At 62.5% G+C, this 25,920-nt stretch overlaps 1 protein-coding gene and 1 long non-coding RNA gene across 13 annotated transcripts in view; one reads left to right on the plus strand and one right to left on the minus strand.

Moving 5' to 3' along the window:
* TSNARE1 (t-SNARE domain containing 1) overlaps positions 1-25,920 on the plus strand; it is a 117,970-nt gene that overhangs the window by 53,350 nt on the left and 38,700 nt on the right. For 4 of the 12 annotated variants that reach the window (XR_009740709.1, XM_061438443.1, XM_061438447.1 and 1 more), the window contains exons 7-13: positions 1,099-1,189; positions 2,510-2,584; positions 3,058-3,117; positions 9,411-9,569; positions 20,466-20,538; positions 21,782-22,216; positions 24,299-24,381. Coding sequence is in view for 11 of the 12 variants with exons in the window: in XM_061438443.1 (XP_061294427.1) it covers positions 1,099-1,189; positions 2,510-2,584; positions 3,058-3,117; positions 9,411-9,569; positions 20,466-20,538; positions 21,782-22,216; positions 24,299-24,381 (976 nt within the window). In the remaining variant the exon portion in view is untranslated. The remainder of the gene's footprint in view (positions 1-1,098; positions 1,190-2,509; positions 2,585-3,057; positions 3,118-9,410; positions 9,570-20,465; positions 20,539-21,781; positions 22,217-24,298; positions 24,382-25,920) is intronic. The other 8 variants (XM_061438448.1, XM_061438450.1, XM_061438452.1 and 5 more) reach the window with 4 other exon arrangements.
* On the minus strand, positions 4,293-8,409 carry LOC133260272 (uncharacterized). The gene is made up of 3 exons (XR_009740710.1): positions 7,929-8,409; positions 4,956-5,027; positions 4,293-4,748 (listed from the first exon to the last, which is right to left on the minus strand). It is a non-coding gene; the product is annotated as an uncharacterized LOC133260272 (long non-coding RNA).

Raw genomic sequence — 25,920 nt, forward strand, 5'->3', positions numbered from 1 at the left:
GCCTTCCCTCCACAGCCGCCGCTGCCCATCACCCCCTTTGTGTGTGATGCCACTGCTGGCATGGCCTGCCTACCCTGCCCTAGCTCCACCTGTAGCCAGCCCGCCCCTCCTCTTGCAGACATGCCAGGCTGGGGTGCTGGGCCCTGGGCTGCCTGTGTATCTGGCCTCAGAGCCCCTCCCTGGACACAGAGGGTGTGAGGTGGGAGTCCAGGCTGATACTCTTTAAATACGATTATGCCACTTCTCAAAGGGACCAACTTTTGAATACCTTGGCACCTTTTTCAGTGCTTACTCGAGCTCTCCATGTGGCTGCATTTGGGGTGATTCTGTTTCACTTGTCACTGTCCCGAGACAGCGCCGTGTTGTCTCATCACTGAAGCTTGTGGAGTCTAACGTCAGCGTGTACATCCTCCAGCACTGCCCATCTTTTCTGAAGTTGCTTTGCATACTTCCGATTGGCAGGTTCTCTGGTGTCTGCCCCTGGGGCCAGGCCAGGGCCCTGCCCTTGCTTGGGCCTGTGAGCCCGCAGGACACCTGTGGACGGTGTCTGCCCAGAGTCACTCTGTCCACAGGGCCTGAGGTCAGCCTGGTCTTTTCAGCCCTCTGAGGTCACACTCAGAATCTTAAACCGAAGGTCTGGCAGAGACCCTGGGCCAGGGTTCCCGTGTTCCTGGATCTGGAGCTGGGCCTCTCACTGTGGCCCCTGGAGGGACGAGCTGTCCTCAGCGCAGGGCCTGGGGCCGTATCTGCGGCCACCCTGCTTCCTGGCCCCAACCAGTGCTTACCCCAGGGGCCCCTGCATAGGGAGGGCTCACGGCTGGGCCCAGGGGGTGCAGGAGCTGCGGCTGTGTGCAGGGGCCCTGGGGGCCTGGGGACACTGGCCTGAGCTTACGGCGTCATGTCTTCCACACCTCACCTGCCCCCTTGGGTTGCTCCCTCTCGCCCGCCCCTTCCTGGGCCCGTCCACTCCGGCTGCTCTGCCTGGCTTCCCCCTCCCCCCACGAGCCCCTGCCCACCCTGCTGCCTGCTGTGTCATTGCCCTTTCCTGCTGCCCCTCCCCCATCTTCTCCCCCTGCACCCCCATGCCCGCCCCCCCAGGCACACGGTGCAGCAGGAGACCAACCGCACGATCGCGGCCAGCGCCGGCGCCCTGAAGCAGACGGCCGAGCTCCTGCGGGGCTGCCCCCAGGTACGTCCCAGGGACTGGAGGGCGGCGGGGGCCTGGGCAGAGGGTGGGGCGAAGGATGCCGAACACGCGGCCGCTCGGGCAGAGTGCTCGGGTTCCACCATTCGCTGGGCACCAGTGCAGGCTGGACAGTGGTGCGGGTGCCCGGTGGCCCCAGGCCATGCGCCCTCAGAGGGCAGGCCTAGCAGAGCTGGTCTCACCAGCCGTGGCTGGCCTGCTGCTGCCCCTGCAGCTGCCCCTGCAGCTCCTTCCTGCCTCTTGGCTTGCGTGGGGTGCGTGGTGGCAGTGAAGGCTGGGTTTGGGACTGGAGATGCAGGGCCTGGGGACTGTCGCGGCCCTCCCAGCAGCTGATGGGAGGCGCTGGGGCAGCAGGGGCCTGGGAGCCTGTGTCTGAGTCCTGGTTCCAGGGCCTGAGACTGGCACGGCTCCGTGGTGCCGACGCTGCCTGCTGAGAAGAGGGTGGGGCTCCTGGTGGTCCGGCAGTGCCAGGATCTAGGGCCTGCCTTCCTGTCCCTCGTGCATCCGTATGTCCTGAGTGCTGGCTCTGTGCCAGGCGTCATTCTGAGACTGGGGAGCAGAGGTGAACAGGAGACGAGATCTCTTTCCATTGGGAGGGCAGAGGCCGTGTGTGAGTGCTGAGGTGCTGGGGGGCAGATGGCCGGTTTGCTGCCTGCGGTTCTGATGTGGGTGTGAGACGCAGCCTCACCTGCGGTTAGGTGCTTCAGGGCTCGGCTCCGCCCCCCCACGTGACCTTCAGCTCGGGCCTGAGACCTCCTGAGCTGTCAGGTCAGGTCAGCTCTCAGGGGTCGTAACACCTCTCCCCGGAGTGCTTTGTTCTGGGGACCGGACAGGCATAGCATGTGAGAGCTGCAGGCCGCGTGGATAGTGCGGACGGGGTGGGGTGTGTGTGTGTGTGTGTGTCGTGATTAGTGTGGACGGTGTGTGTGTGTGTGTGTCCTCTTGGTTAGTGAGGACAGTGTATGTGTGTGTGTGTCCTCGTGGTTAGTGAGGACAGTGTGTGTGTGTGTGTGTGTGTGTGTGTGTGTGTGTGTGTGTATTGGGTGGAGATGGTGTCCGTGGTGATGCTGGCTGTGCCCCCGGAGCCTTTGCTGGCCTTCCAGAGGATGGAGGTGGTGGTAAAGTAGGCGGGGTGAGCCCAGCTCTAATGACGGAGGGAGTGGAGATGCCCGTGAGGCTGGGGGTGGATGTGGTGCAGGTGCCAGGCAGGCCGGGAGGGGCCCGGGAGTGTGCCCAGGGATGGAGGCACGGCAGGGACGGGATGCGGTCTCGGCCGACTGTTGAAGCTCCATTGTCTCTTTGCAGCAGGAGCGCCTTCAGCTAGACCGCCTGAAAACTCAGCTGTCAGACGCCGTCCAGCGCTATGGAGTGGTGCAGAAGGTGAGGCCCCCAGCAGATGCCCTGAGCACCTGCCCTGGGCCAGCCTGGGACAGTCCCATTCCGCAAAGCAGCGGGGGGCCGCCTTGCAGACCTTTCACGGTTGCCAGGACCCGGCTGGTGTGACCTCAGTATGTGTGCAGTGAGGGACGTTTCCTCTGGACTGCTGCCCCAGAGGGTCCTCACCGGAGCCCCCTGGAGGTCGGAAGACAGGTGTGTCTGTGCCTCCGCCCCCGCCCAGTGTGTGGGAAGAGGCCGCCCGGCAGATTGTCTGCAGAGCCCTCAGGCAGCAGATTGTCTGCAGAGCCCTGGGCAGCAGATTGTCCGCAGAGCCCTGGGCAGCCCCGCTCACCTGGAGCTGAAAGTGCTTCACTGTTGATCGTTGTCCAGTATTTCGTGTTGATCTGACCATCTCTTCTCTCTTCCCCACTTTTTCTGTTCTCCCCACCTCCCTCCTCTTGTACTTTATCCAACAGAAAATTGCAGAGAAGTCCAGAGCACTGCTTCCCACAGCACAGAGGGGCGGCAAGCAGCAGGTAGGTGCTGAGTACTTACTGTGGTCAGTGGGTGTTAGGGGACAGCATAGAATCCATGCCCTTGGGACTCCAGGGAAGGGCAGGGAGGACCAAGCTCTTACTGTATAGCACAGAGAGCTATATTCTGTTCATAGATTTAAATATGTATGTGAGAAAGGAAGTGTGAAAATCAGTGATCCAATTCTCAATCTCAAGTAGCTAGAATAACAACAAAAAATTAAATCCAAAGAAAATACGTAGGAAAAAGCAGAAACCAATGAAATATAAAATAGATGCACAACAGACAAACTCAACAAAGCGAAAGGTCAGTTCTTTACGATGAGTAATGAAATTAAGTCCTATAAGATTAATCAAAATACAGAGAGAAAATACAAATTACTAGTATCAAGAATGAAAATACATATGTTATTAAAGCTTCTAAAAATGAAAAAAGTAATAAGATAATATGAGCAACTTATGCCTATCAATTTAACAACTTAATGAAATACAAATTTTTAAAGAAAAATGTAACTTACCAAGATGTGTAAAAAATATGGAAAGTGCAGTATTTATTAAAGAAATGGAATCCATAATTTAAAAACATCCTAGCAATTAAACTTCAGACCAGATGGCTTTAGTGATGAGTTCTCTCAAATATTTGGGGAATAAGTAATACCAGTTTATACAAACACTTACATACAGTATAAAAAAAGAATATCTCTCACCTTGCTTTATGAGGCTAGTAAATTTTAATTCCAAATTCTTATGAGGACTTTGCAAGAAAGAAAACAAGATGTCTTATAAGCCTAGAAGCAAAGACTCCTAACCAAAATATTAAAAAAAAAAATTCTTTATTTGGCTGCACTGGTCTTAGCTGTGGCGTGTGGGATCTCATTCCTTGACCAGAGATTGATCCCAGGCCCACTGCATTGGCAGCGTGGAGTCTTAGCCATTGGATCACCAGGGAAGTCCCCTAACCAAAGTACTAATAAACCAAGTCTAGCAATGCATCGGAGAAGGCGGTGGCGCCCACTCCAGGACTCCTGCCTGGAAAATCCCATGGATGGAGGCGCCTGGTGGGCTGCAGTCCATGGGGTTGCTAAGGGTCGGACACGACTGAGCGACTTCACTTTCACTTTTCACTTTCATGCATGGAAGAAGGAAATGGTAACTCACTCCAGTGTTCTTGCCTGGAGAATCCAGGGACGGGGAGCCTGGTGGGCTGCCGTCTGTGGGGTCACACAGAGTCGGACACGACTGAAGTGACTTAGCAGCAGCAGCAATGCATAGAAGGATAATACACCATTCTAAAACGGGATTTATTCTAGGAGTGCAAGATTGGTTTACATTCAGAAATAATCAGAATAATTTATCACGTTAATACAGTAAGTAAGAATATCTACTTGATCATCTCAATAGACATGGAAGAGCATTTGGTAAAATTCAGCATCCACTTAGGGAGATGCAAAATTTTCCACAAACGAGTACTAAGTAGGAACGCCTTTAGTCTGATAGAGCGTGTCTCCAAAAGTCCAGCACTCAGCAGTGCCCTTGCTGGTGAGATGGCAAACCCTTTGCTCCTGAGAGTGCGGCTGAGACACGGTGTCCAGCACCGTTGCTTCTGTTCTTCAGTGTGCCGCAGGGAATATCCGCTGCAGTAAGACAGGAGAAGGAAGGAAAAGGTGCAGAACCACAGACAACATGATTGTGTGACTACAAAGTCTGAATGAATCTGGCAGAACTTAGAATTAATAAGTGAATGTAACAGGATTTCTGTTACCACGTTAATGTGCAAGAAAATACTGTGGGTGCCAGCAAAAGACAATTTGGAAATGATGTTAAAAAGAGACAGCACTTACCATAGCATCAAAACTAGGAAGAAACGTACGACCAGTTGTTTAAGCCTCTATATAGGAAACTGCAAAACACGACTGAAGAGAGATTACAGAAGATTAGATGACGGAGGGGCACACTGTGTGTGTAGACTGGAAAGTTTGGTGTACAAAGAAGTCGGTCCTCACTGAGTGGGTCTATACGTTCAACACAATCCAGATAAAAAGCCTAGCAGGTTTTGAATGTGTGTGTAAGTTGTCAAGCTGATTACAAAATGTACATGGAAATATACAGGGCCCCAAATAATGAAGACAGTTTTGAAGAACAGAACTGGAGGATTTACACTCCCAGGTATCAGAACACAACCTCGAACTATAGATATTAAAACAGTGTGGTATTTGCCGACGGCTAAGCTAACAGACCGGTGGGAGCAGAGCTGTGTGTGGACGCAGACGCACACGTACGTCGTTGCCTGGGCGGTGTGAGGCACACTGCTGCACAGTGGGAGATGCAGGGTCTGCACAGGGCTTGATGCTGATCGGCCGATGGCTGAGCTGGGGAGGGTCCTGTCGGGCACACGGCAAGTACAGGTCCAAACACGCCACCCTCTGGTCTCTGTGTCGGAGCTGGTGGGGAGCAGCACGCAGGACCAGACATGCTCGCAGGCGGCAGCCGGCTCAGGCCGTGCAGACCTTCCAGGCCAGGGCCATTGCTCTGTGGACAGAGAGGCACTGGAGGACTCTGGGCACCAGGCTGCCACACCCAGCAGATCCTTCCCCTCAGCTTGCCTGGCTCAGACTGCCCACCGGGATCACAGATCTGGATATGAACAGTACGGCAGTGAAGTGTCTGGAAGCTGCCCTTGGAGGCTGTCGTCCTCTCACACAGATGAAAACTCACTTACTGTGAAGAAGAGGTGGTAAAGTTGACTTTGTTAAAGTCTGGATACCCCTGAGAGTGAAGAGGCGGCCCACAGAACGAGCAGAGGCACTTGCACAACGCACATCTGAGAAGGATTTATGTCCATGATGTGTGCAGATCTCCTAAAAATTGTGAGTGCAGATGGCTGCATACCAACATAAAAGGGCGAACGCCTTGGGGGCACATTGCAAAGGGGACGTTGGAATGGCTGATGAGCACTTGGATGTGCTCAGCGTGTGTCGTTGGAATCACACAGAGAGAACCCACAGTGCTGCATCTCTGCACACCTAGCACCCACCAACAGCTGAAAAGAACAGGTGAAAACCCGGGAGAAGGCCGCGTGCCTGGGAAGCTGTGGAGCAGCTGGAGAGCTCATGCACTGGACGGGAGTGTGCGTGGCGCCCTTACTCTGGTCGCTGAACGTGTCTGTGGAGTGAAAGGTCTTCCTGCCTCGGCCTTGCAGCTCCTCCCAGGTGTGTACCCAGTGGAAAGTCACGTCAAAGAACGCTGAGCACAGCGCGACACGCAGCAGCTGACGCCTGGGGGAGAGCCAGCCCAGAGCATTTGTGCTGAGTCCGTGCGTGGAAGACTGGCAGCAGAGGGGATCATGGCCAGCAAGTCCTGGTGACCTCTCAGACACGTGCTGAGCACAGAGGACAGAGGTCCAAACGGGCCGGAGCAACAGGCAGAGTCAGAAGCCAGACAGCCCTTGCTTGGGGTGGTGTCCTGAGTAGGGGCCTGGAATGTCTGTATCTTGACCTGGAAGTCTTTCCTTGGTTAAAGTTCACAGACCTGTCCACGTATGATTTGTGCCTTCAACTGCTCATGCCCTGTTTCAGTAGAATGTTTCCTAAAGGGGAAGAGAACGGCCAACAGTGCTTCCGAGAAGTTATGAAAGGTGATTTCCAGAAAATTTCGCAAGCTGTAGTGGATTAGCTGACACTGCAGATTCAGCCCAGGGATGCTGTTGCGCTGATGCTCCAGACTTTGGGGCCGCCATCTGCAGGCTGGTGGTCCCTGGCAGGAGTAGGGATGCCCACCTGTTCTCCAAGCCGAGCGCCGGCGTTCCTGGAAGCAGGTCGACCTCCTTGGCTGTGTTGGCTGCTACCTCAACTGGGTTCTGGCTCAGCCTCCAACCTGGGTCAGGCCCAGCCGGTGGGCAGCCCCTGGGGACTCCTGGGCCGGCTGCTGTCCCCAGGCAGGGCGGAGCCTGTCTCTCACCAGGAACGCTCTCCAGCGTGCATTGCCAGCGCCAGTGCGGCGTGCGGTCCCCGGAGCCCCGTGTTCCCGGGCTACAGCAGCAGAGACCACCTCACTTGCACATCTGCAGGGGGCTCTTTAGTCATGTGTCCCCCTCAGAGCCGCACCCCGGCTGTGGCTCCATTACTTAACACAGGGCCGGGGAAGGATTGAGTGTCTCGCCAGTCCTTTGTTCTGGGCTTTGCGGAGCTCCCAGAGATGTCCGTCAGCTGACCACAGCCTTTGCTGTTTGGAGGAATGGATGACCAGTCTTGGGGCTGCTGCACAGAAGCTGTGTTTCCCAAGAGTGAGACCAGCTCTCGTCCTGACCCCTGCCCTCCTGCCCGGGTCACGGATACTCCCTTGCGGACCCCTGGGTCAGAGTTTGCGAGACAGTGGCCTGTTTCCCAGAGCTCCTGAGAGCCCTGGGTCCTGCCTGGCTGCTCACTGGCCTCCCCGAACCCTCACTGGGCTCCATCTCTTCTCACGGGAAAGTGCTCGGCCCCCCTCCCACCCAGCAGTCATATTGGATTGTTGGATCATGGGTGTGAAACGGACATGTCAGAACAGGACCCAAGCCCTTGGCCTTGCAGCGAAGAGAAAGCCGCCTTTGTTGGCTGCCTGGTGAGCTGGAAAACCCTCCCCCGGCCGCGTCCTGTGCTGCGGCCCCAGTGCCCTGGCAGCAAACCCTAATTCTGGCTTCAGAGCTCAAGACCCAGACCAAGGCTTTGTAAGAAGACAGGGTGCTTTCTGATCATTCAGGAGGGGTCTGGGCAGGGCCAGCCGCCTCTCCTTCCCTGGTCCCTTGTCCTGAGCCGCTTGGGGAGGGCGGGTCATACCTGTGGGGGCCAGGGCGTGCACCCACGCCTGCAGGGAGGCTGGCCCCCTCTCCTGTGCTTTCCGGGGGCTTCCATGGAACCAGACTCCAGGCGGCCGGACGTGGAACCTTGTGCACTTGCTCACGTTGTGCGTCTGAGTCACTGTCGCTGGCCCGCCCACACTCCTGGTTGTGCTCCCAGCCCATACTGGCCAGGTTCTGCTCATGGCAGGGCTGCTGAGGGTGCGTCTGTGCCTCAGTCGCTGGGTGCATGGCCTGGGCTCTTCCCACGGGAGGTGCCCCAGGTCAGTGGAATCAGTGGAGCTCAGGGCCAGGTCCCCTGTTCTGGAGCAGCCTCTGCTGCAGGGAGGGGTGTACTGTCGGGGTCCCTTGCAGGCACAGGGCCCCCCTTGCCCCATGACTCACTCGCATGGGGACTTCCGGCACCCCATGGCCCCTGACTGGGGCTTTCACACATGCTTCCTGGTCGGGGCCTCGCCCTCATCCCCGTCCACCCTGTCCATGGCTCTGGACACAGCCCCATCACATGGACACGAAGGCTGAGGTGGGAGAAGTTAAGAATGAGCCAGGTCACACAGCTCATCAGCAGAGCTGAGCATTCCCAGTCCCCTCGCCTTGGGGGCCTGGGGTGTGCCGTCTGCGAGGGGCCCCAGGTGCCGTTCCTCCTGCTGGGAGTGCGGGTGTGCCCGGCAGGGGTGGGGTGGACACAGGCCACGGACCACAGGTGTGGGCCGCTGTTCCCGTCTGGCGGAGGAGAAGGTTGAGGCTGAGTGCACGTGACAGACCTGGGCCTCCGGCAGGGCCGGTTCCGGGCCTGACCTGACACGCCCCACAGCCCAGGCGGGGCTGGGGCCGCAGAGAAGAGGAAGTGCGGGCATACGGCCTGGCCCCGGCCGCCACCGGCTGCTGCTCGCTTTGGCACTGCTCGCTTCCTCCGCCCACAGCGGGAGGGGAGGTGATAATTGCCACGTTGGACGAGGAGTGCTCGTCAACAGAGTTTTTAGATCTTTTATTTTATATTCATCCATCCACGTGTTTATTTATGTAAAGGCCTCCCTGGCTCTGGGGATGAGGTGAACACGTGGTCTGGAGGGAGTGCACTGGCTCTGGGAGGAGGATGGCTGCATGTGGATGCGCTCCCTGTGACCATGGGGCGTGTGCCCACCCTCCTTGGGCCCGCTGCAGCCAGGCCTGGGACGGCCCACGCTGAGCGCTTAGGCTGCGGGCAGGGGCCCAGTATCTGACCCCCATCACGGCGGCCCCAGCACCCACGGCCCTGTGGGGCAGCCCCGACTGACAGGCTGGGGCCCGGTGTCTGCCCCCCATCACGGCGGCCCCAGCACCCGCGGCCCTGTGGGGCAGCCCCGACTGACAGGCTGGGGCCCAGCCCCTGCAGAGCCGGGCTGGGGACTCCTGGGTGCCTGGTGTGGGCCTGGCCCGGCGGCAGTAGGCTGTGCGGTAACGGTGGTCTGTGTCTCGGCAGAGTCCCCAGGCCGCCTTTGCTGAGCTGGCTGACGACGAGAAGATCTTCAACGGGGGCGATGGTGTGTGGCCGGGCCACGAGCAGGCGCTGCTTCCCGAGATCACCGAGGAGGACCTGGAGGCCATCCGGCTGCGCGAGGAGGCCATCCTACAGATTGAGGTGTGGCTTCATGCACGGGCAAGCATGCACGCGTGTGTGCACGCGGGATCCGCCTGAGTCCTGGCCGTGGCCACTCTCGGCATGCCACCAGTGGGGGTTAGGCTGTCCCATGCCCAGCACACCCAGGCCTGCTCCCGTCCGAGCCCAGGGCGTGGGACCTCTGCTCGCTGGGCCTCGCCTGAGCTTGGCCAGTGGGCCACCCATGGAGGGTGCAGAGTCCGGGGAGCGCGTGTCTTGTCCCCGCCCGCCTGTGTTTACCAGCAGGGTCAGCTGTCTGACCTGGAGCCCGGAGCCCATGCCTGGGGGGCACAGCCAGTCCCCAGGGCTGCCTCCATCACTGCACACGGAGGTTTCCAGAGGGTGTTCTGCTCTGATGAGGCCCTTCAACAACCAGAACAGTTTCCCTAGGATAGTGTTTGAGTGGTTGAGTGAACTGCCGGAACTGAACCGGTGATTTGGTGGGGCTGCGAGCAGGTGGCGGTGGTGCTGGGGGTCCGACCTTGGGGCGGGGGCGGGGCCGCTGGTTTCTTCCGCTAGTTGGTATGTGTGTAATGCACGCCGCCAGACGTTCCCCTCGCCAGGTATGGTCTCTGACAGCTGCCAGAGGTGTGCAGGCCCCTGGGTGGGTGTGCAAGGGTATGAGTGGACATGCAGGAGCAGGTGTGCAGGTGAGTGTGCAAGCTGGTGAGTGTGAGTGTGCACCGGGGCCTGTCTCGTGTTGTGGGAAATGTGTGTATTAGGACGTGGCTCTCGGGCTGCTCGGTTCTCTTGGTGGTGGCCTCGAGCCCCTGAGCGTGTGTTTCCTCCTCCCTCAGGGCCTCGGTTTTACCTGCAGGAAGAGGTGCTGGGGGCCTGCCTGCCCCCCAGACCCCAGGAGCTGTGTTTCTGGAACAGAGTTTCCCTGAAGCATTTTTAGAAAAATGGGAAATTGGGCTAAAAAATTGAGTCACAGGACCCGTCACTGTGTCTGCAGTGGGCAGGTCTGCACTCCTGAGGGCGGTGGACGCCCCCCTTACTGCTGCCCCTGCCCCACTCTGCCCAGCAGAGCCCCCCCCCCCCCCAACACACACACACACACTCCACTGCTAGAGAGGAAGGCGGCGCACGGCCGTCTTGGAAGGCAGGCCTCTCCTTGCCGAGCTGCTCCAGGAAGGACTGGACACACAGACGTCCTTTCCTGCCGGTGGCACACGAGACCTGCTTTCCCCGAAAGCTCAGAACAGTCAGGGGCCCTTGTGCCACAGCTTGGGGGGCTGGCAGGCCTGTGGCGAGAGGGACCCGCTGCTGCTTCAGCTCAAGAACTGAAGCCCTCTTAGGAGGACCCTCGGCCGCACTGAGGTCAGGCCGCCTTGGTGGGATGAGGGGCTCCAGGGTTGACGTGGCCTTGGCCAGGCGTGCAGGGCACAGAGGTGCAGGCTCCATCACAGGGCCCGGCTTGGGGACACAGGTGGGTGGGGTGACCCCCTGGAAATGGGGGGAGCTCCTGAGCAGGGGCGGGCTCCACTCTGAGATCCAAGGCCCAGCAGGTCGTCGGGTTGGTTTGCTCAGGGGGTTGCCTGTGCCTTGAGGGCCTCTCGTGGCTGACACGCTGCAGGAGGGGACCCCAAGGTGGGGTTAGGGAGGCCCAGGCACTGCCAGCCCGTCCTCATCTGAGCAGTGAGTATGGTGGGTTCACGGGGGCCGTGGATAGGACCTGAGGCCAGCCTCGCTGTTCCGCTGTGTCCTCACCTGTGTGTGGGTGACGCCGTGTGCAACAAGCGTCGGCTGGAGGGTGATGGCCTGGGATTGCGGTCAGCATCCCTGGTCTCCTCCCTGCCTCCCTCGTCCCTCCTCCCCTCCCTCCCCCCGCCCCATCATCTTTGGAAATGGGAAAAACAGACGGATTGTCGTTGGCCATCACACAGCCCCCGCCAGGTTTGCAGCTGTCCTGATACCAGCACGCAGGTCTGGGAGGAGGCTAGGCAGCCTGGCGCCTGCCTGTGGCAGCAGAAGCCCGTCCCGGAGTGGGTGGCGGCCCCCGCCCCTCCAGGGGCACCTGAGCCCCACTGCCCAGGCTTCTCGAGGTTGTCCGTCCGGGTCTGCAGAGCCGGGCTGCCATGAGCAGAGCCCTGGGGAGGGGCTGTGGGAGCAGCGTCGGGCCAACACATGGGGCATTTCTCTCCCTGGCCACTGCAGAGTGTTTCCATGTGGCCACTGCTTCCTGCACCCCAACTCTGCCTCCACGTTCCCAGGGGGCGCTGCACATGCGTGGTTTATGCACGCACAGCATCGCTGGATGGAGGGAGACCTGTGGTCCCAGAGCCCCTCGGAGGCCCTGGGCTGCCCTCAGGGACCTCTCTATTGGCTGGGCGGAGGAGTGTGGACAGATGGGAAAACCAAGGCCCGAAAAGTGGGATTACAGTCGGAGCCAGAGGCTCGCCGCCTCACGTCCCTTCGGTGTTCCTCTCTGTTTTCTGCCTCCTGGCCCGTGATGGGTGTTTTCATGGCGGGTGCCGGGCCGGGAACAGCCTGGTGCTGGTGGGGGCAGACTGACGGGTCCACTCCCTGCCCCTCCCCGCCCAGGTCACCCTCTGGACAAAAGGAGGCTTCGGGTGCCTTGTCCTGACTTTAGGTCCAAGTCTCCGCTAGCCGGCTCGGTGACCTGGGTCTTGCTGCTTGCCTCGGTCGTTGCTTCTGTGAGACGGGTGGGTCAGGGCACCTGGGCTTGGGGCCGGGGTCAGGTGGTGAGTGGGCAGGAGGCTGAGGGCTGCTGGGGCCGCTGTTGATTCTGGGCCCTTGCCTGGCTCGGTGGCCCCTGGACCTGCCCAGTTAGGTTTCAGACGAGGGTGTCTTGCTATTTGGGGGGGTGGGCGCCTTGAGGACCTCCACCCAACCTCCCGGGGCAGCCCATCCCCTGGCAGCACCAAGTGTCCTCCGAGGCCCCCTAGGGGCTCTCCGTCTGTGGGCGGATGAGATGCCCCCGCCGCCCTCTCCCCTCTTGCCCCGCAGGCCCCCCAACCCCATGCTGGGCTCCTGTGCCAGGCTGAGGGGAGCTCAGAGCCCGCAGGAGCCAGGCCTGCGGGCGGGCTGCTGCGACGGGTGGGTGCGCACAGGGCCCTCTGGGGCGCCTCTGGGGCTCCTCCTCCCGCCCTGACTAAGCTGCTCTCTGGCCTCCCAATCGAGGGCCCCTCTCTGACGTTGGTCCCAGGTGTCAGCACGTGGACCCCAAAACTCCCAGGGCCCCAAGGGTCGGGGTATAGGTGTCACTGGGGGACACTCAGGTCACGGGCTGGGGATGCTTGGCAGACAAAGTGGGGCATCCCCGGTCCCCCGTGGCAACCCCTGCAGCTCAGGCTGAGATGGGGGCTGGGAGACAGGGTGGGCCGCTCCTGAGGGGCAGGGCTGTGCCTGCCAGTCCCCTTTCCTGGGAGACCACCCTCCCAGAGGGCGGGGACAGGGCCTCCAGAATGGCCTTCTCCCGGGGGCAAGGACGTCTCTGGCCAGCGGCTTGCCCAGTGTCCCCACTGTGGCAGCTGGCTCGCTTAGTGGGCCTTCGGCACATTTGCTGTTGGCCAGATGCTAACGGGTGACCCCCGCTCCGTCCCCGCAAGGCTGCCCCCCACTCTGCAGGCCCCACAGGGCGCCGTGCTCCTGCTGCCCTCCGGCTGGCTCTCGGGCACGTCCTCACGGGTCCTCTGGGGGGCGGCCCTCTCCAGCCCTGGAGCGGTGTGGCCCCGCCTCGCAGACCTGGGCTCCTCGCTGCCCCCTAAGTGGGCTCCCTTGTCCACCGCCCTCAGTGGGGCTGAGGTCACTGGGCCAGGACCTGGCCAGTGCGTCCCTCCTCCCCCGTCCCAAGCCTGGACCCTGCTGACGCTTCAGCACCTGTTCCCTTTTATTTTCAGGTTTTGGCTCAAGTGTTCCGTATCTAAGGTTTCATTTCCCTGCATTGTCTAGCGTGCCGTGTAATTAAATATCTTGTTAACCATTCCTCTTCCTGCAGGAGACTGTAAGCCCCATGGAGGCAGGGGTGTTGGCTGTTTTAGTCTGGCTGTGTTCCTGCACCTGCAGGATGCCTGGCACTGCCTGGACTCTCAGGCCCTTTCTCTGGGACAGACAGAGGGAGGGGCTGGGGGGATGGATGGGTGGCAGGGGATGGATGGATGGATGGGGATGTGGATGGATGGATGGATGGTGGGGGTGTGGATGGTGGGGGATGGATGGATGGGGATGTGGATGGATGGATGGGGGATGGATGGATGGATGGTGGGGGTGTGGATGGTGGGGGATGGATGGATAGTGGGGGTGTGGATGGTGGGAGATGGACGGATGGATGGGGATATGGATGGATGGGTGGGGGATGGATGGATGGGGATGGATGGATGGTTGGATGGTTGGGGTGTGGATGGTGGGGGATGGATGGATGGATGGGGATGTGGATGGATGGGTGGGAGATGGATGGTTGGATGGTTGGGGTGTGGATGGTGGGGGATGGATGGATGGATGGGGATGTGGATGGATGGATGGGGGATGGATGGATGAATGGTGGGGGTGTGGATGGTGGGGGATGGATGGATGGTGGGGGATGGATGGATGGTGGGGGTGTGGATGGATGGTGGGGGTGGATTATTGGGGGATGGATGGATGGTAGGGGGTGGATGATGGGGGTGGATGGTGGTTGGTGGATGTGGATGGATGGATGGTGGGGATGGGTGAATGGTAGGGGTGGATGATGGATGGGGATGGATGGATGAATGGTGGGGGTTGGATGGATGGTGGGGGATGGATGGATGGTGGGGGAGGGTAGATGGTGGGGGTGGATGGTGGTTGGCAGATGTGGATGGATGGATGGTTGGGGGTGTGGATGGTGGGGGATGGATGGATGGATGGTGGGAGAGGATGAGGGAGGGGTGGGTGGATGGTTGAGGGTGGGTGGGTGGCAACTGAATGAGAAACTTTACGTGTTGGGACTCCACAGAAGATTTGTGTTTTAATAAGAGGGCTCTGCTGCCTGTACGTATGTGTGTCTGCAGCCCACACAGAAGCCTGGGAGCACAAGCACCCTGTGCTCCAGATTTACTGAAGCCTAGGTGGAGGCTGGAAGCAGGCGCGTCACTTGGCTGGGCCTGGCGGCTTGTTTGAGGCAGAGCCGGGACTGTGGCCAGCGCCCGGCTTGAGAGCGGGGCCGTCCTGATGGCGGTGCTCTGCCGTCTCTTCCTGGCGGAGGGTGTGGCAGGGCCCTGAGGCCTCCTGTGTGAAGCCCAGAGCCCAGGAGCCTGTCCGTGAGGCCCAGCTCTGCCTCCCACGTGGTCACTCAACTCTGGTCGAGGCAGGTTCTTGCTCTCTGGAGGACAGGGCAGGGCCGGGTCTCCCCAGGGGTAGGAGGAGGTTGAATGAGACGGGACTGTGCCCCCAGCCACTGCCAGCGTGTAGCGGACTTGCCAAGGCACTGGTCTGGCCACCTGGGGTGGACCAGAGTTGCCTGTCGGCTCCCAGAAGGGTCTGCCGCGGCCTGCCCTGCCCGGGCCCCCTCTGCCCAGCCCGTCGCACCTGCGCTTACCTGCGCCCCTGTGCTCCCGCCCCCTCCTGGGCTGCTGAGTCACCTGACCCAGGTGTGCAGCTCGCTCACCAGCTGCTCTGTTGCCATGGCTACCTGGCAGGCCGAGGGAGCAGGCTGGGGTGAGGAGGGGGCCTGGCCGCTCTCCCTGTAGCTGGTGTGGTAAAGCTGAAGCCCAGGGGGAGGATGATCTGGCCAGAATGTAGCTATAAATATGGGAATCAATCAATAAACAAAGTTTGGCTGCTCCATTAGCTGGCACAGTCGTCTCTGTAGGTGGATGGTTGCCAAGATCCTAACTATGAGGAGAGATTGCGTGGTAGAGAAAAATGCAGCGGTATTTTCTTTCCCTTCGTGGTTAAAAGTGGAGGGAACACACGCACACACAGACACGCGCGCCGAGGTTTTATTATGTCCTGTGCAAGGCTGTTATTCCTCAGTGCCAGTAAAAGAGGAGAGAAGATTCCGTGAGAGCTTTTAATGAGTTCTAGTTTTAGAAGCAATCAGGATAATAATTGCATGATTTAAACATTTACTAAGTTAAGGTGTTTTTTTCGTCTCTCCCGCTCCCCGGTGCCCACGCCTGGGCACACGGCTCCCGGTCCCTGCCGCCCTCGTGCGCCACAGCTGGGGCTGCCCCTGGGGGCTCCATCCCGGCAGCTCTGGGGGCTTCTGGGCTCCCGGCATGGCCCCCCGTGGCCTGCCTGGCCTTGAGATCAGACCCTGGGCCTGAGGCCTGGCCTTCCGCCTGGCTGCCTTCGGGGGCTCCATCCCGGTGGCTCTGGGGGCTTCTGAGCTCCCAGAATGGCCCCCCGTGGCCTGCCTGGCCTTGAGCTCAGACCCCGGGCCTGAGGCCTGGCCTTCTGCCTGGCTGCCCCCAGGGGCTCCATTCTGGTGGCTCTGGGGGCTTCTGAGCTCCCAGAATGGCCCCCCGTGGCCTGCCTGGCCTTGAGATCAGACCCTGGGCCTGAGGCCTGGCCTTCCGCCTGGCTGCCTTCGGGGGCTCCATCCCGGTGGCTCTAGGGGCTTCTGGGCTTCTGGCATGGCCCCCCGTGGCCCACCTGGCCTTCCGCCTGGCTCTGGGCCTGAGGCCTGGCCTTCCGCCTGGTTCCTGGTGGGTGCGGGCTCTGGCATGTCCCGCCTTTCCCTCAGCACCCTCCGTCAGGGGCTGAGCCTGCTCAGGTGCCCAGCATGGTGACCACGCGTCCCTGCTGGTTGCCTGTGTCCTGACGCTGCTGCTCAGCGTGCAGGCTGCTCCTCTACGTGCCCACCGTCAGCTCCCCCGACAGGCGTACCCTGGGCTCTGGGAGTGGTCTGGAGGGGGAGCTGCAGGCCAAGGAGGGCCTCCACGGGCAGAGGGCCCAGGGCTGGGGTGGGACTGTGGCCTTGGACTACCGAGGCCGGTTCTCTACTCTTGGGCCATTATGGTGGGGCTCCTTGCCCCAGACCTCCTGGAGGGCGGGGGCTGTATGCCCACAGGCTGATCTGCCTGGGAGCTGGGACCCAGCGCCCTGGAGCCAGCCTGGTCGACTCTGAGATCACCTAGGAGGCTGCTGCCTCGGGGTCCCGGAGGGGTCTGTCCCCAGGCTCGCCTGCCATCCTCTCCCCACAGTCTGGCCTGCCATCCTCTCCCCACAGTCTGGCCTGCTCTGCCTGGAGGGTGCCCCCTGCTGACCCCTCACAGCGGCTCACGGCTGGGGGTCAGGCCTCAGGTGTGCCTGCGGGCCAGCCTGCTGCTGGGGCGGTGTCCCCCGAGTCCGCCCTTGCTTCCTTGGCCGCCAAGCTGGCGGAGACGGGCTGCAGCCCAGGGCCCTGGGACACCCCCACTCCCCTTATTCCCTCCAAGGTGGCTTGCTTCCTTCTTGAGCAAGAGCTGGGGTTGCTCTTTATTCAAAAGGATAATTCCAGTGGTTGGGGGGCTCTTGAGCCAGGAGAACGCTGTGACAGACCTGCGAACCCTGGAGCGCTGGGACTCCCGCTGTCTTCTGCAGGGGCGGGGGCGGGGAAGCAGAGTGGAAGGGCTCTGGCCTGGGGTGTGTCCTTGCGGCCCGGGTTCTGAGAGGAGCCAGCTCAGACTCGGCCAGCACACCTCCCATCCTGACGGGTCAGGGGGCCGGTCAGCGGTTGGTTCTGCTCACCACGGGAACGCACAGAGCAGGTGTTAGGGGTGTGGGCCCCCCTCAACCGGGGGAGTCGGTGGCGGAGGTGAGTGGGGAAGGGGTCTCTGTAGTAGGTGGTTCCCGGGGCACAGAGAGGGGGCCGGGGGCCCAGCCTGAGCGTCTATTCCAGAGGGTAGTTAGTTCATCCCTGGACGACTCAGAGGGTCACAGGCCTGAGGGCAGAGCAGGGCCCCAGGACAGCCTGCTGGGGACATGGGCCACCATGCTTCTCAGTGTCAGCTGAGAGGTGGGCACAAGTCAGCGTCGGAGTCTCGGGCATCATCAGAAGAGGGAAAGAAAAGAAAAGATAGCACTAAGTCGTGTCCAACTCCTGCAATCCCATGAACTGTAGCCCGCCAGGCTCCTCTGTCCATGGGATTCTCCAGGCAAGAATACTGGAGTGGGTTGCCATTCCCTTCTCCAAGGAGGGGAGCTGGGAACCAAGCAGGGTGCCAGTGTCAAAGGTCACGTCCACGTCCAAGAGGCTGGTGAGTGGAAACCTCCCTGGCGGCGGTCTTTTGACGACGACCTTCTCTAGACGGGATGCCATGCCCTTGGCATGATGTCTGGTGGGCGGGGGGGGTGTCACCCACACGAGGCTCCCCCGGAGCTGCTGCTCTGTGGATCTGGGGCGCTGGGGGCATCTCGGTTCACGCCTGTGGGCCAGGTCAGTGCTGCTCTGCTGGGCCAGCCAGGAGCAGCCAGCACTCTGGCAGCAGCCACCTGGCTCCAGACCTACCCCGTGCATGCGCCGCCGGGCATGGCGGGTGTGGAGGGCGGGTGGAGGGGGCCTGGGAGCGACCCCAGGCCCCAGATGGCTGGGCCAGCACCGGCTCCTGTCCGCCATCCGCAGCCACAGCCCTGACGGTGTTCGGGGGGTTGCTTTCTACAGAAGCGTGGTGTGGGGAGGGACCATGGAGGGGGTGGCCCCCATGTGTCTGCAGCAGTTAGAGATTAGCTTTGGCCACTGCATCTCCTGAAGTGGGAGGCCTCTCTTGAAGCCCTGAAGGGAGCTGGACTGGGGACCTGCTGTCCCACCCAGGCAGTCCCGGGTTCTTGGGGTCAGTGCTACTTGGACAAGGAGCACCTGCCCCAGTAGCCGTGTGTCCCCGTCAGAGCCAGGCCACAGCTGTGTGCCACTGCTCCAGCTTCCGCCCCTACGCACCTGGGCAGGCAGCCTGTGGTCCTGGGCCCCCAGAGACCCCAGGCTTGTGGCTCCTGCTTGCCACCCCTCCCACCCTGTCCTTCCCTGAGACACTGTCCCTGTGCCCGGGGAAGGGGTCCACCACACGCGTGCTGAGTTCACCAGCGGCTAGGGCAGGAGGCCTCCCAAGAGTGAGCCTGCCATCCCTGGTGCTGTTTAGGGGTCTGGACTGCCGGGGCTGCCTGGCTCCTGGTGAGCAGGGGTGTCCCAGGAGAGCCCCTTAACCTCTGGTGCTGGCTTCCCTGCCTGCCCGGCGGTGACCTCATGCAGCCAGGGGAGACTGAGCACCTTAAAAGGCCCCTTGGAGCCCCCGAGTCCAAGACTCGGGAGCCCCCAGGCTTCTGCCCACGGTGCAGGCTCAGTGGCTGAGGTCGAGGCTGGCCGTCTGGACGCCTTGGGGCGGGGACCTGGAAGAGTGGGGAGGTGGGCTTATGTCGGTGAGGTCTGGCTGAGGCCAAGGCCGTCACGGGTGGCCTCAGGGTCTGGACCTTTGGGTTGCACCTGAGTTCAGCCTTCCCACCAGCAGCCTCGTCCAGGGAGGGCTGTGGGGATGCAGATCCCAGAAGTGGGTCCAGGCCAGAGGCCGCCTGAGGCCCCGCACTCATCACCACCTTCCCGGCCGTGGCCCGGTTCCCGCAGAGCCACCGCCTCTGCTGTGTGTAAGCCCGGTAATTGAATTGCGATTGATAGTACTTGTCGGTTTAAGATCATGCTAATTGCTTCATTTCCCAGAACACTCCTAAAAAGAAAATGAATCTCCCTGCGATATTTAGCAGTGGGGTGAAATGACCCTGGTGGAAATGAATCCAGGGTCCTGATGGGCTGCAGGGTGGTGGACGGCGGGCAGGGGCGTGGTGCCTGCATCTCAGAGGTGTTGGAGGGGCCTCCCCTCCTGGCTCTACCCTGGCCACGCGCCCGGCACCGAGGGAGGAGGCTTGGATTTGCTGGGTGGTAGGTGTGGGGACTTGACTCCTAGGTGAGCCGCTTTGCCCAGGGTCACCTGGCTGGCCAGTGGAGGAGCCATCTCCTGCAGGGAAGGGGCTCAAGTCAGCGGGCATTGGTGCCAACCCCCGCCCTCCCCCTTTCTGAGAGGCCCTTCTCGAAGCCCTGTGACCTCAGTGTGCCCAGCACGGCCCCAGGCGTGTGCTCTGTAAGTGGCATGCCTGCATCCTTCATCCACATCACTTCTGCTTTGTTGGGCGAGTGGAGTTAAGATAGAGGAGGGTGGCAAGGAGAACGCAAGCGGCCAGCACGATGAGCAGGGTGGGATGTACCCCAGAGTCTCCGGGTCCAAGTTCTGCTTCTTACCCCACTCACTAGCTTCAAGAAGTTCCTCAGTCTTCAGACAGCAGAGGGGTTTCCGTCCATCCACTGTCCACTATTCTGTCCATCCAGCCGTCTACCCGTCAGTTTGCTTCCATCCGCCATCCATCTATCCATCCACTGTTCATCTCTCCGTTCATCCACCCATCCAGTTCATCATCCATCCGTCCACTGTCCGTCCACCCACCGCCCAGCACCCACCTGCCCACCATCCACTATTCATCCATCCACCATCTACCACCCACGTGTGCCGGCCATGCTGGGTGCCAGGTGTACAGAGAGGGGCAGGTCGGCCCCTCAGTCGAGGAGCCGCAGGAGGGGACGAGGAGTGAGGTGTCTACAGGACTGAGGGGCCTGCGGGAGGTGCACTGAGCCCTCCATTCCGGACATCCTCCTCTCCTCTGGTCAGGCCTGCGGGTCAGTGCTGGGGACGCCGTCCTGCAGAAGACTGCACCCTTCAGGGGCCAGCGCGGGGTCCTCTGCACCCAGGGAGGGCGCTCACGGCCCTGGGATGCTCAGCGTGGGCTTTGACCTTCGCGTTGGGGGACAGTGCTTCAGATCCCAGCAGTGTTTTTGAGTTGAGGGGTCGCCCTTGGCTCATTTCTGGTTCTTGGCTGTGCCCTTGACCTCTGAACTGCGGCCCCAGGGACCTAACGGCTGTCCTCTTCTTTCCACAGAGCGACCTGTTAGATGTGAACCAGATCATCAAGGACTTGGCCTCCATGGTTTCAGAGCAAGGAGAGGCCATCGGTGGGTACCCACAGCATCTGCCAAGCCACCTGCCCTGCCTGCCCCAGGCCGTCCTCGGGGATGCCCTGTGTCTGGCTTCGACCCGAATCCTTCCAGCAACTGCCCCAGGGAGGGGTGGGCATGGTCTGGCGGGGTTGCCTGGCACACAGTGGGGCCCGGGCAAGTTCCGGTGGTCCGAGCCTCTGCTGGCCGCTCTCCATGCCCTCCCACCACCCTGGGTCGGCCCAGCCCCTCAGGAAGGCCAGCCCGGGGACGCCCCTGAGGGGCGGGCCCCTCTTCCTGCTCGTGGGAGCGTCGGGGCCGCCTGCCCCTCACCCTGCGCCTTCCTCCCAGGAGCGTGTGCGGTGGGGACTGGCTGCGCGGGGAGAGCTGTCCTGCCCCTGCGGCGGCTCTTTCCCTCCACGCGAGGGCCCCGCCCCACCAGCCCGGCTGTCCAGCTGTGCGGCCACAAGGCTCTCCTGCCCCTCCCCCTGTACCCGGGTGCCTGGGGCGGTGCTAGGCCACAGCCTGCGGCCCTCAGGAGTGAGGTGGCTCCCAGTGCCCAGAGCCACTTGGTAACAGGCAGCTTGTGGCCGGGGCCCAGGCCTCCCCACACCCCTCTGCACCCTGATCTCGGGCTGAGTCGTCGCCTCAATGGAGCCTGGAGGCCGGGGCGTGCTGAGGCGCAGGCGTGTATTGCTCCCCAAGAGGCAGCCCAGCCCCCACCCTGGTGTGTGCTGCATCCCCAGGAGCAGAGCGAAGGAGGGGGTTGGGCCGTGCCGCCTGCCAGCCCCTCACTGGTCCGCAAGCCTGGGTGCCCACGGGACCCTCGCTTCTGCTGTGGGCAGCTCTGGGCATCACCCGTCCCGGCTCACGGCACCTCTCCTGGGACCCTCCCTGTCTCCACGTGCTTGATTACCTCTGTGGGTGACCGTCTCAGGGTGGGTGTGCAGAATGCTTTGTACGCTCCAGATGGACACCCAGGTGTTTCCCGGATGGTCACCAGATGGTCACTCGGTCTCAGCGATGGGCCAATGAGGAGGGCCTCTCTGCTCTCGCCGGGTGGGGGGCTGGCGAGGACTGACCTCCTCCAGTGCTATGCCTGCTGGAGAGGTGGGCCCCAGTGCCCAGAATAGCCACAGCCCAGGACCCCGCTGCGTGCTGGAGTGGGTGTCCCCGGGACGGCGGGTGTCGGTGAGGCCCGCGTCCCCCCGCACGGGCGGTGGGGCCAGCCTGCTGCCCTCAGCCTCCGGTGCCTTTCCAGGGTCAAGCAGCAGCAAGGCCCCGTGCGGGCGCAGCTCCAGCCCCGAGCCCGCTGTGGCAGCCCTGCTGCCCGGGCCGGGCCCCCACTCACGCACCAAGACGCGGAAGCCCAACTTTAGCCCCCAGGAGACGGAGGTGCTGGTGCAGAGGGTGACGCGCCACTACCCGCTGCTGTTCGGGGCGCTGCGGGGCCCGCCTGCCCGCAAACACCGCGTGTGGAGCAAGATCCTGCAGGCGGTGAACGCGCTGGGCTACTGCCGCCGGGACCTGGGCGACGTCAAGCACAAGTGGCGCGACCTGCGCGGGGTGGTGCGCCGGAAGCTGGCCGAGGGCCCCCGCACCCCCGCCGTCCTCACGCCCATCGAGCGCATGGTGGCCGAGACCTTCGCGGCCCCGGGCGCCCCCGGGGAGGGCCGTGCCGCCAAGCCCCTGCCAAGTAAGTGGCTCCCCACAGCCCGATCAGAGCCTCCAGCAAGGCCCGCTTTGCATCCAGATGGGGAGGCCGAGGCTCCAGGCCAGGGAGGGGCGCCGCTCGTTCACGTCACTCAGCCGCAGGCCAGGCCAGGCAGCGTCAGGGGCCCTCAGCCTCCCAGGGCACGCTGACCCCAGAGCCCCAGGCCCACCGCTGGCCACCTTTGCGGCCGCTCCTGAGCCCGGCTGGGTCTTGGCTGCCGCCTCCAGCTCCTCCTCCTCCTGCTCCTCATCCTCCTCCTCTCAAGAGACCTCTGCAAGCCCATCACAGCGCCCTTCACCACAGTAGCATCGGCTCCACTCACAGCTCGAAGCAGGGCCCCGCGGACCCTCGCCTCCCCAGTCCTGGGGAGCTACTGGAAAGACTTTAGGGAGAAGCTGGAAGCAGGACCACCTGCGTCCTGAGGGCTGCCGAGCGGACAGCAGGAGGGCCTGCGGGAACAGCAGGGCCGTTGACGCCCCAGCAAAGGCCCCAGCAGACCTTTTCAGGGGGTCTGCACCAAACAGGTGGGGGCAGGTCAGAGATGCACACGCACCCAGGACACAGCCATGCCCTGAGCTGGACTGTCACAGGCCTGGACGACGGGGCAGGGCCTGCCTGTCAGTCACGGGGAGGCCGCCTCTTCTACCGGCAGAGCCAGGCCCAGCCTTGGGATGCTGCAGGTGGGCACACTCTAAGGCCCAGGGGAGCTGGCGGGGGGGCCCCGGGTGCTCAGACCCGTCCTGCTGGCCCCCTGCCTGGGAGCGGGGCAGGAGCTCGGTGGCCCCCGTGCGTGACTCTTGGTTCTGCAAGTTCCGCCATGAAGCCCAGCTCAGCCCAGACGTCCCACCCGCCCTAGTGGGCCGGCACCCCGTCCCCCATCTGCCGTGACCCTCAGGCTCTCACCCACCGGGGCAGCCCTCAGTGCTTGGGCTGCACCTGTGTTTATGGGCGCCGTCTCTGCCTCAGGCCCTGGGCGGTCGAGGGAGATGTGTTCACTTCTGTTCAGTCGCTCAGTCTTGTCCGACTCTTTGCGACCCTGTGGACTACAGCACGCCAGGCCTCCGTGTCCATTACCAACTCCTGGAGTTTACTCAAACTGATGTCTATTGAGTCAGTGATGACATCCAACCATCTCATCCTCTGTCGTCCCTTTCTCCTCCCATCTTCAATCTTTCCCAGCATCGGGGAGATGTGTGCATGTAGCCATTTCTACCTCTGAGTTTTCACCAAAATGCGCAAATTCAGAGGCTCGTCCTCTCTTCCTAAGAGTTGGCTTGATGCGTGTTTGTGTCTGACAGGTCAGCCCACAGAGCACCAGCTGGTCTGTGCTGAGGGCTGTGCCCACAGCTGTGGTCATTGCCCGCTTGTCTGGGCAGCACTGGGTCCTTCTTGGTGGGAGAGGAAACAGCATAGAGAACTGCCCTGGTGCTCCCGGGGGTTCCAGCCCTGTTCCTACCGGGTCGCGAGCCCAGGTGCTGGCCCACCCCTGTCCTGTGCCGCCAGCCTGGCCACGCGTCGTTGCAGGGTGGGGTGGACCCACGGTGCTTTACGTGACACTGCCTTTCCCCCCGTTGCCGCAGAGGGGTGTCCTCTGGTGTCCCAGGGTGGCTCAGCTGTGCTGCTGGGGCGACGTCTTGGGGGCTTTGCTGACACACCCAGCAGGCCCCTGCTTGAAGCCCCTGGTCCCCACTCGGGGCTGCACGGTCGTCAGAACCAGCTGCGTGGTGTGGGGACGCCGGCGGCCAGCACGTGCTAGTGTCCTGGGGGGCAGCGGTGTTCCCAGACCCTGCTGGCCGTCTTCGCGGTGGCTCTCTGTGTGCAGAGCTGTTCCCGGCTTGGACTCACCCATTCTGAGGGGCTGCCAGGCCCCAAGGACAGACAGTGCCAGGCGCTCTGTCCTGACACTCAGGCGGGCCAGGGCCCACGCCGGGCGGGTGGGCGGTGCCCATCCCCGCAGCCTCTGACCTCTGGAGGCCGGACTCCCCATTTGTGCCTCCCCCGCCCCCGCTCCGGGTGACCGGAGGGTCTCCTCTCTGTAATTGCTTGTGTTGTCTTGATTTGCAGATAGTATTGAAGCCGGCCTTGAGGCTGCGTCCTCGCACACAGAGGCGGCCAGTGAGCTCCTCGCTGGAGCCAGCCGGCACCAAGTAAGTCAGTGTGAGGGCACAGCCCTCCGCCCCTGCCCGCACCAGAGGGGCAGGCCCTCAGGGTCTTCTCTGCGCCCAAGCCGACTGCTATGGGGGAGGGGAGAGGTAGGGGTGTGGGCCGCGTGCCCAGGGCGGTCAACCTTGCCTGCCCGGTCTGCACCCCCACCGAGGCTGTGTCCCAGGCCTCTGTCCCCGGCTCAGCAAGCGAGAGGCAGGGGTGAGGGGTGAGCGTCTCCCAGGGGCGGGTCTCGCTGCCGTGGGCACCGGCGGGGCTGCGGCTCCCCAGCCCGGTGGGCAGCACCTGGCTGCCCCGACAGGAGGCCCAGTGGCGTCGGCTGTCCTGGAGTGGGATGCTGTGGAGAGGGCTCCCTGTCTGCCCTGGGCCAGGCGCGGGGCTGGAGCTGGCAGGGCCTCGTCACTTGGAATGTGTCGGCTGGCTCCGGGACAGTAAGGACCAATGTCTGACCTTCGTTTGCTTGAGGCGGGGCATCAGGCAGCTCTGGGGACACAGCCGCGACACAGCCGTGAGCCCCTGGCCGGGCCTGGGTCCAGCAGGAAGTGGGCGCTTCGAGCATCCTCGCGCCTGCCGCCTGCCCCCAGGTCCCCTGCTCCGTGCCGGGCCCTCGCTCAGAGACGGAGCCCCCAGAGCCTGTGTTCCCCAGATCTCGCGTCCTAGGGGTGGGGTGGCCGGATGGTGCAGTCCAGTGACACGGGGCCCTGTGCCTGCTGAGGCAGGGAGGGCTTCCCAGGGCATGCCGAGCAGGAGCCAGGGCAGAGGCCGAGGAAGGGGCTGCCCAGGCAGGCTCAGGGTGCCACGGCCAGGGGCTGGACCTGTGTGGGCCGTGCCACTGGGGCCAGGGAGGGGCCGGGGAGGTGGTGGACGCTGTCCATGCTCCCCGGGGGCTTTGGAACGTCGGCACTGTGCTGGGAGAGGGACTCGGGGTGCCTCCGGGTAGGAGGGGCGCAGGGTGGGGCCGGCCACAGGGGAGAGCAGCCCCTCCCAGCAGAGCCTCCGTCCCCAGGCCTCCCCCGGTGGGGAGCCCGGAGGCCATCGGACTCTGCAAGGGCGTGTCGTGGGGGCACCCGCTGGGCCCACTGCTGGCCGCCCCTTTTTTGCATCGGGGCCCCCTGACTCCTCGGCCAGGGCAAGGGTTGGGCACACGTGACAGCTGGTGTGGCTGCTGGGGGTGGCCTGCGTCTGCAGGGTGGGGCGGGGCAGGGCTGCGGCGTCTGGTGGCGGCTCGGCGCCCTCTGCCCACACAGCCTGCCTCCCAGAGAGAGGGCACCGCCGGAACTGGCAAGCACGGTGGGCTCCCCGGGCCTCCAGAGAGAGGGCACCACCAGAACTGGCAAGCATGGCGGACTTGTCGGAAGCCCAGCCTGGCCTCTGCCGCAGGAATGCGGAGCTGGACGTTGCCCGCCGAGGGCCTCACTGCCGAAGCCTTATCTCAGGAGAGAAGCAACGAGCCGGCTGGGCAGCTGACTCCTCCTCGTGCCCCCAGGGGCCACCGGGTCAGAAGGATCAGCACGAGCCTGGAC

This window comes from Bos javanicus, chromosome 14, assembly GCF_032452875.1.
Source record: "Bos javanicus breed banteng chromosome 14, ARS-OSU_banteng_1.0, whole genome shotgun sequence".
In the NCBI taxonomy this organism is placed as follows: Eukaryota; Metazoa; Chordata; class Mammalia; order Artiodactyla; family Bovidae; genus Bos; species Bos javanicus.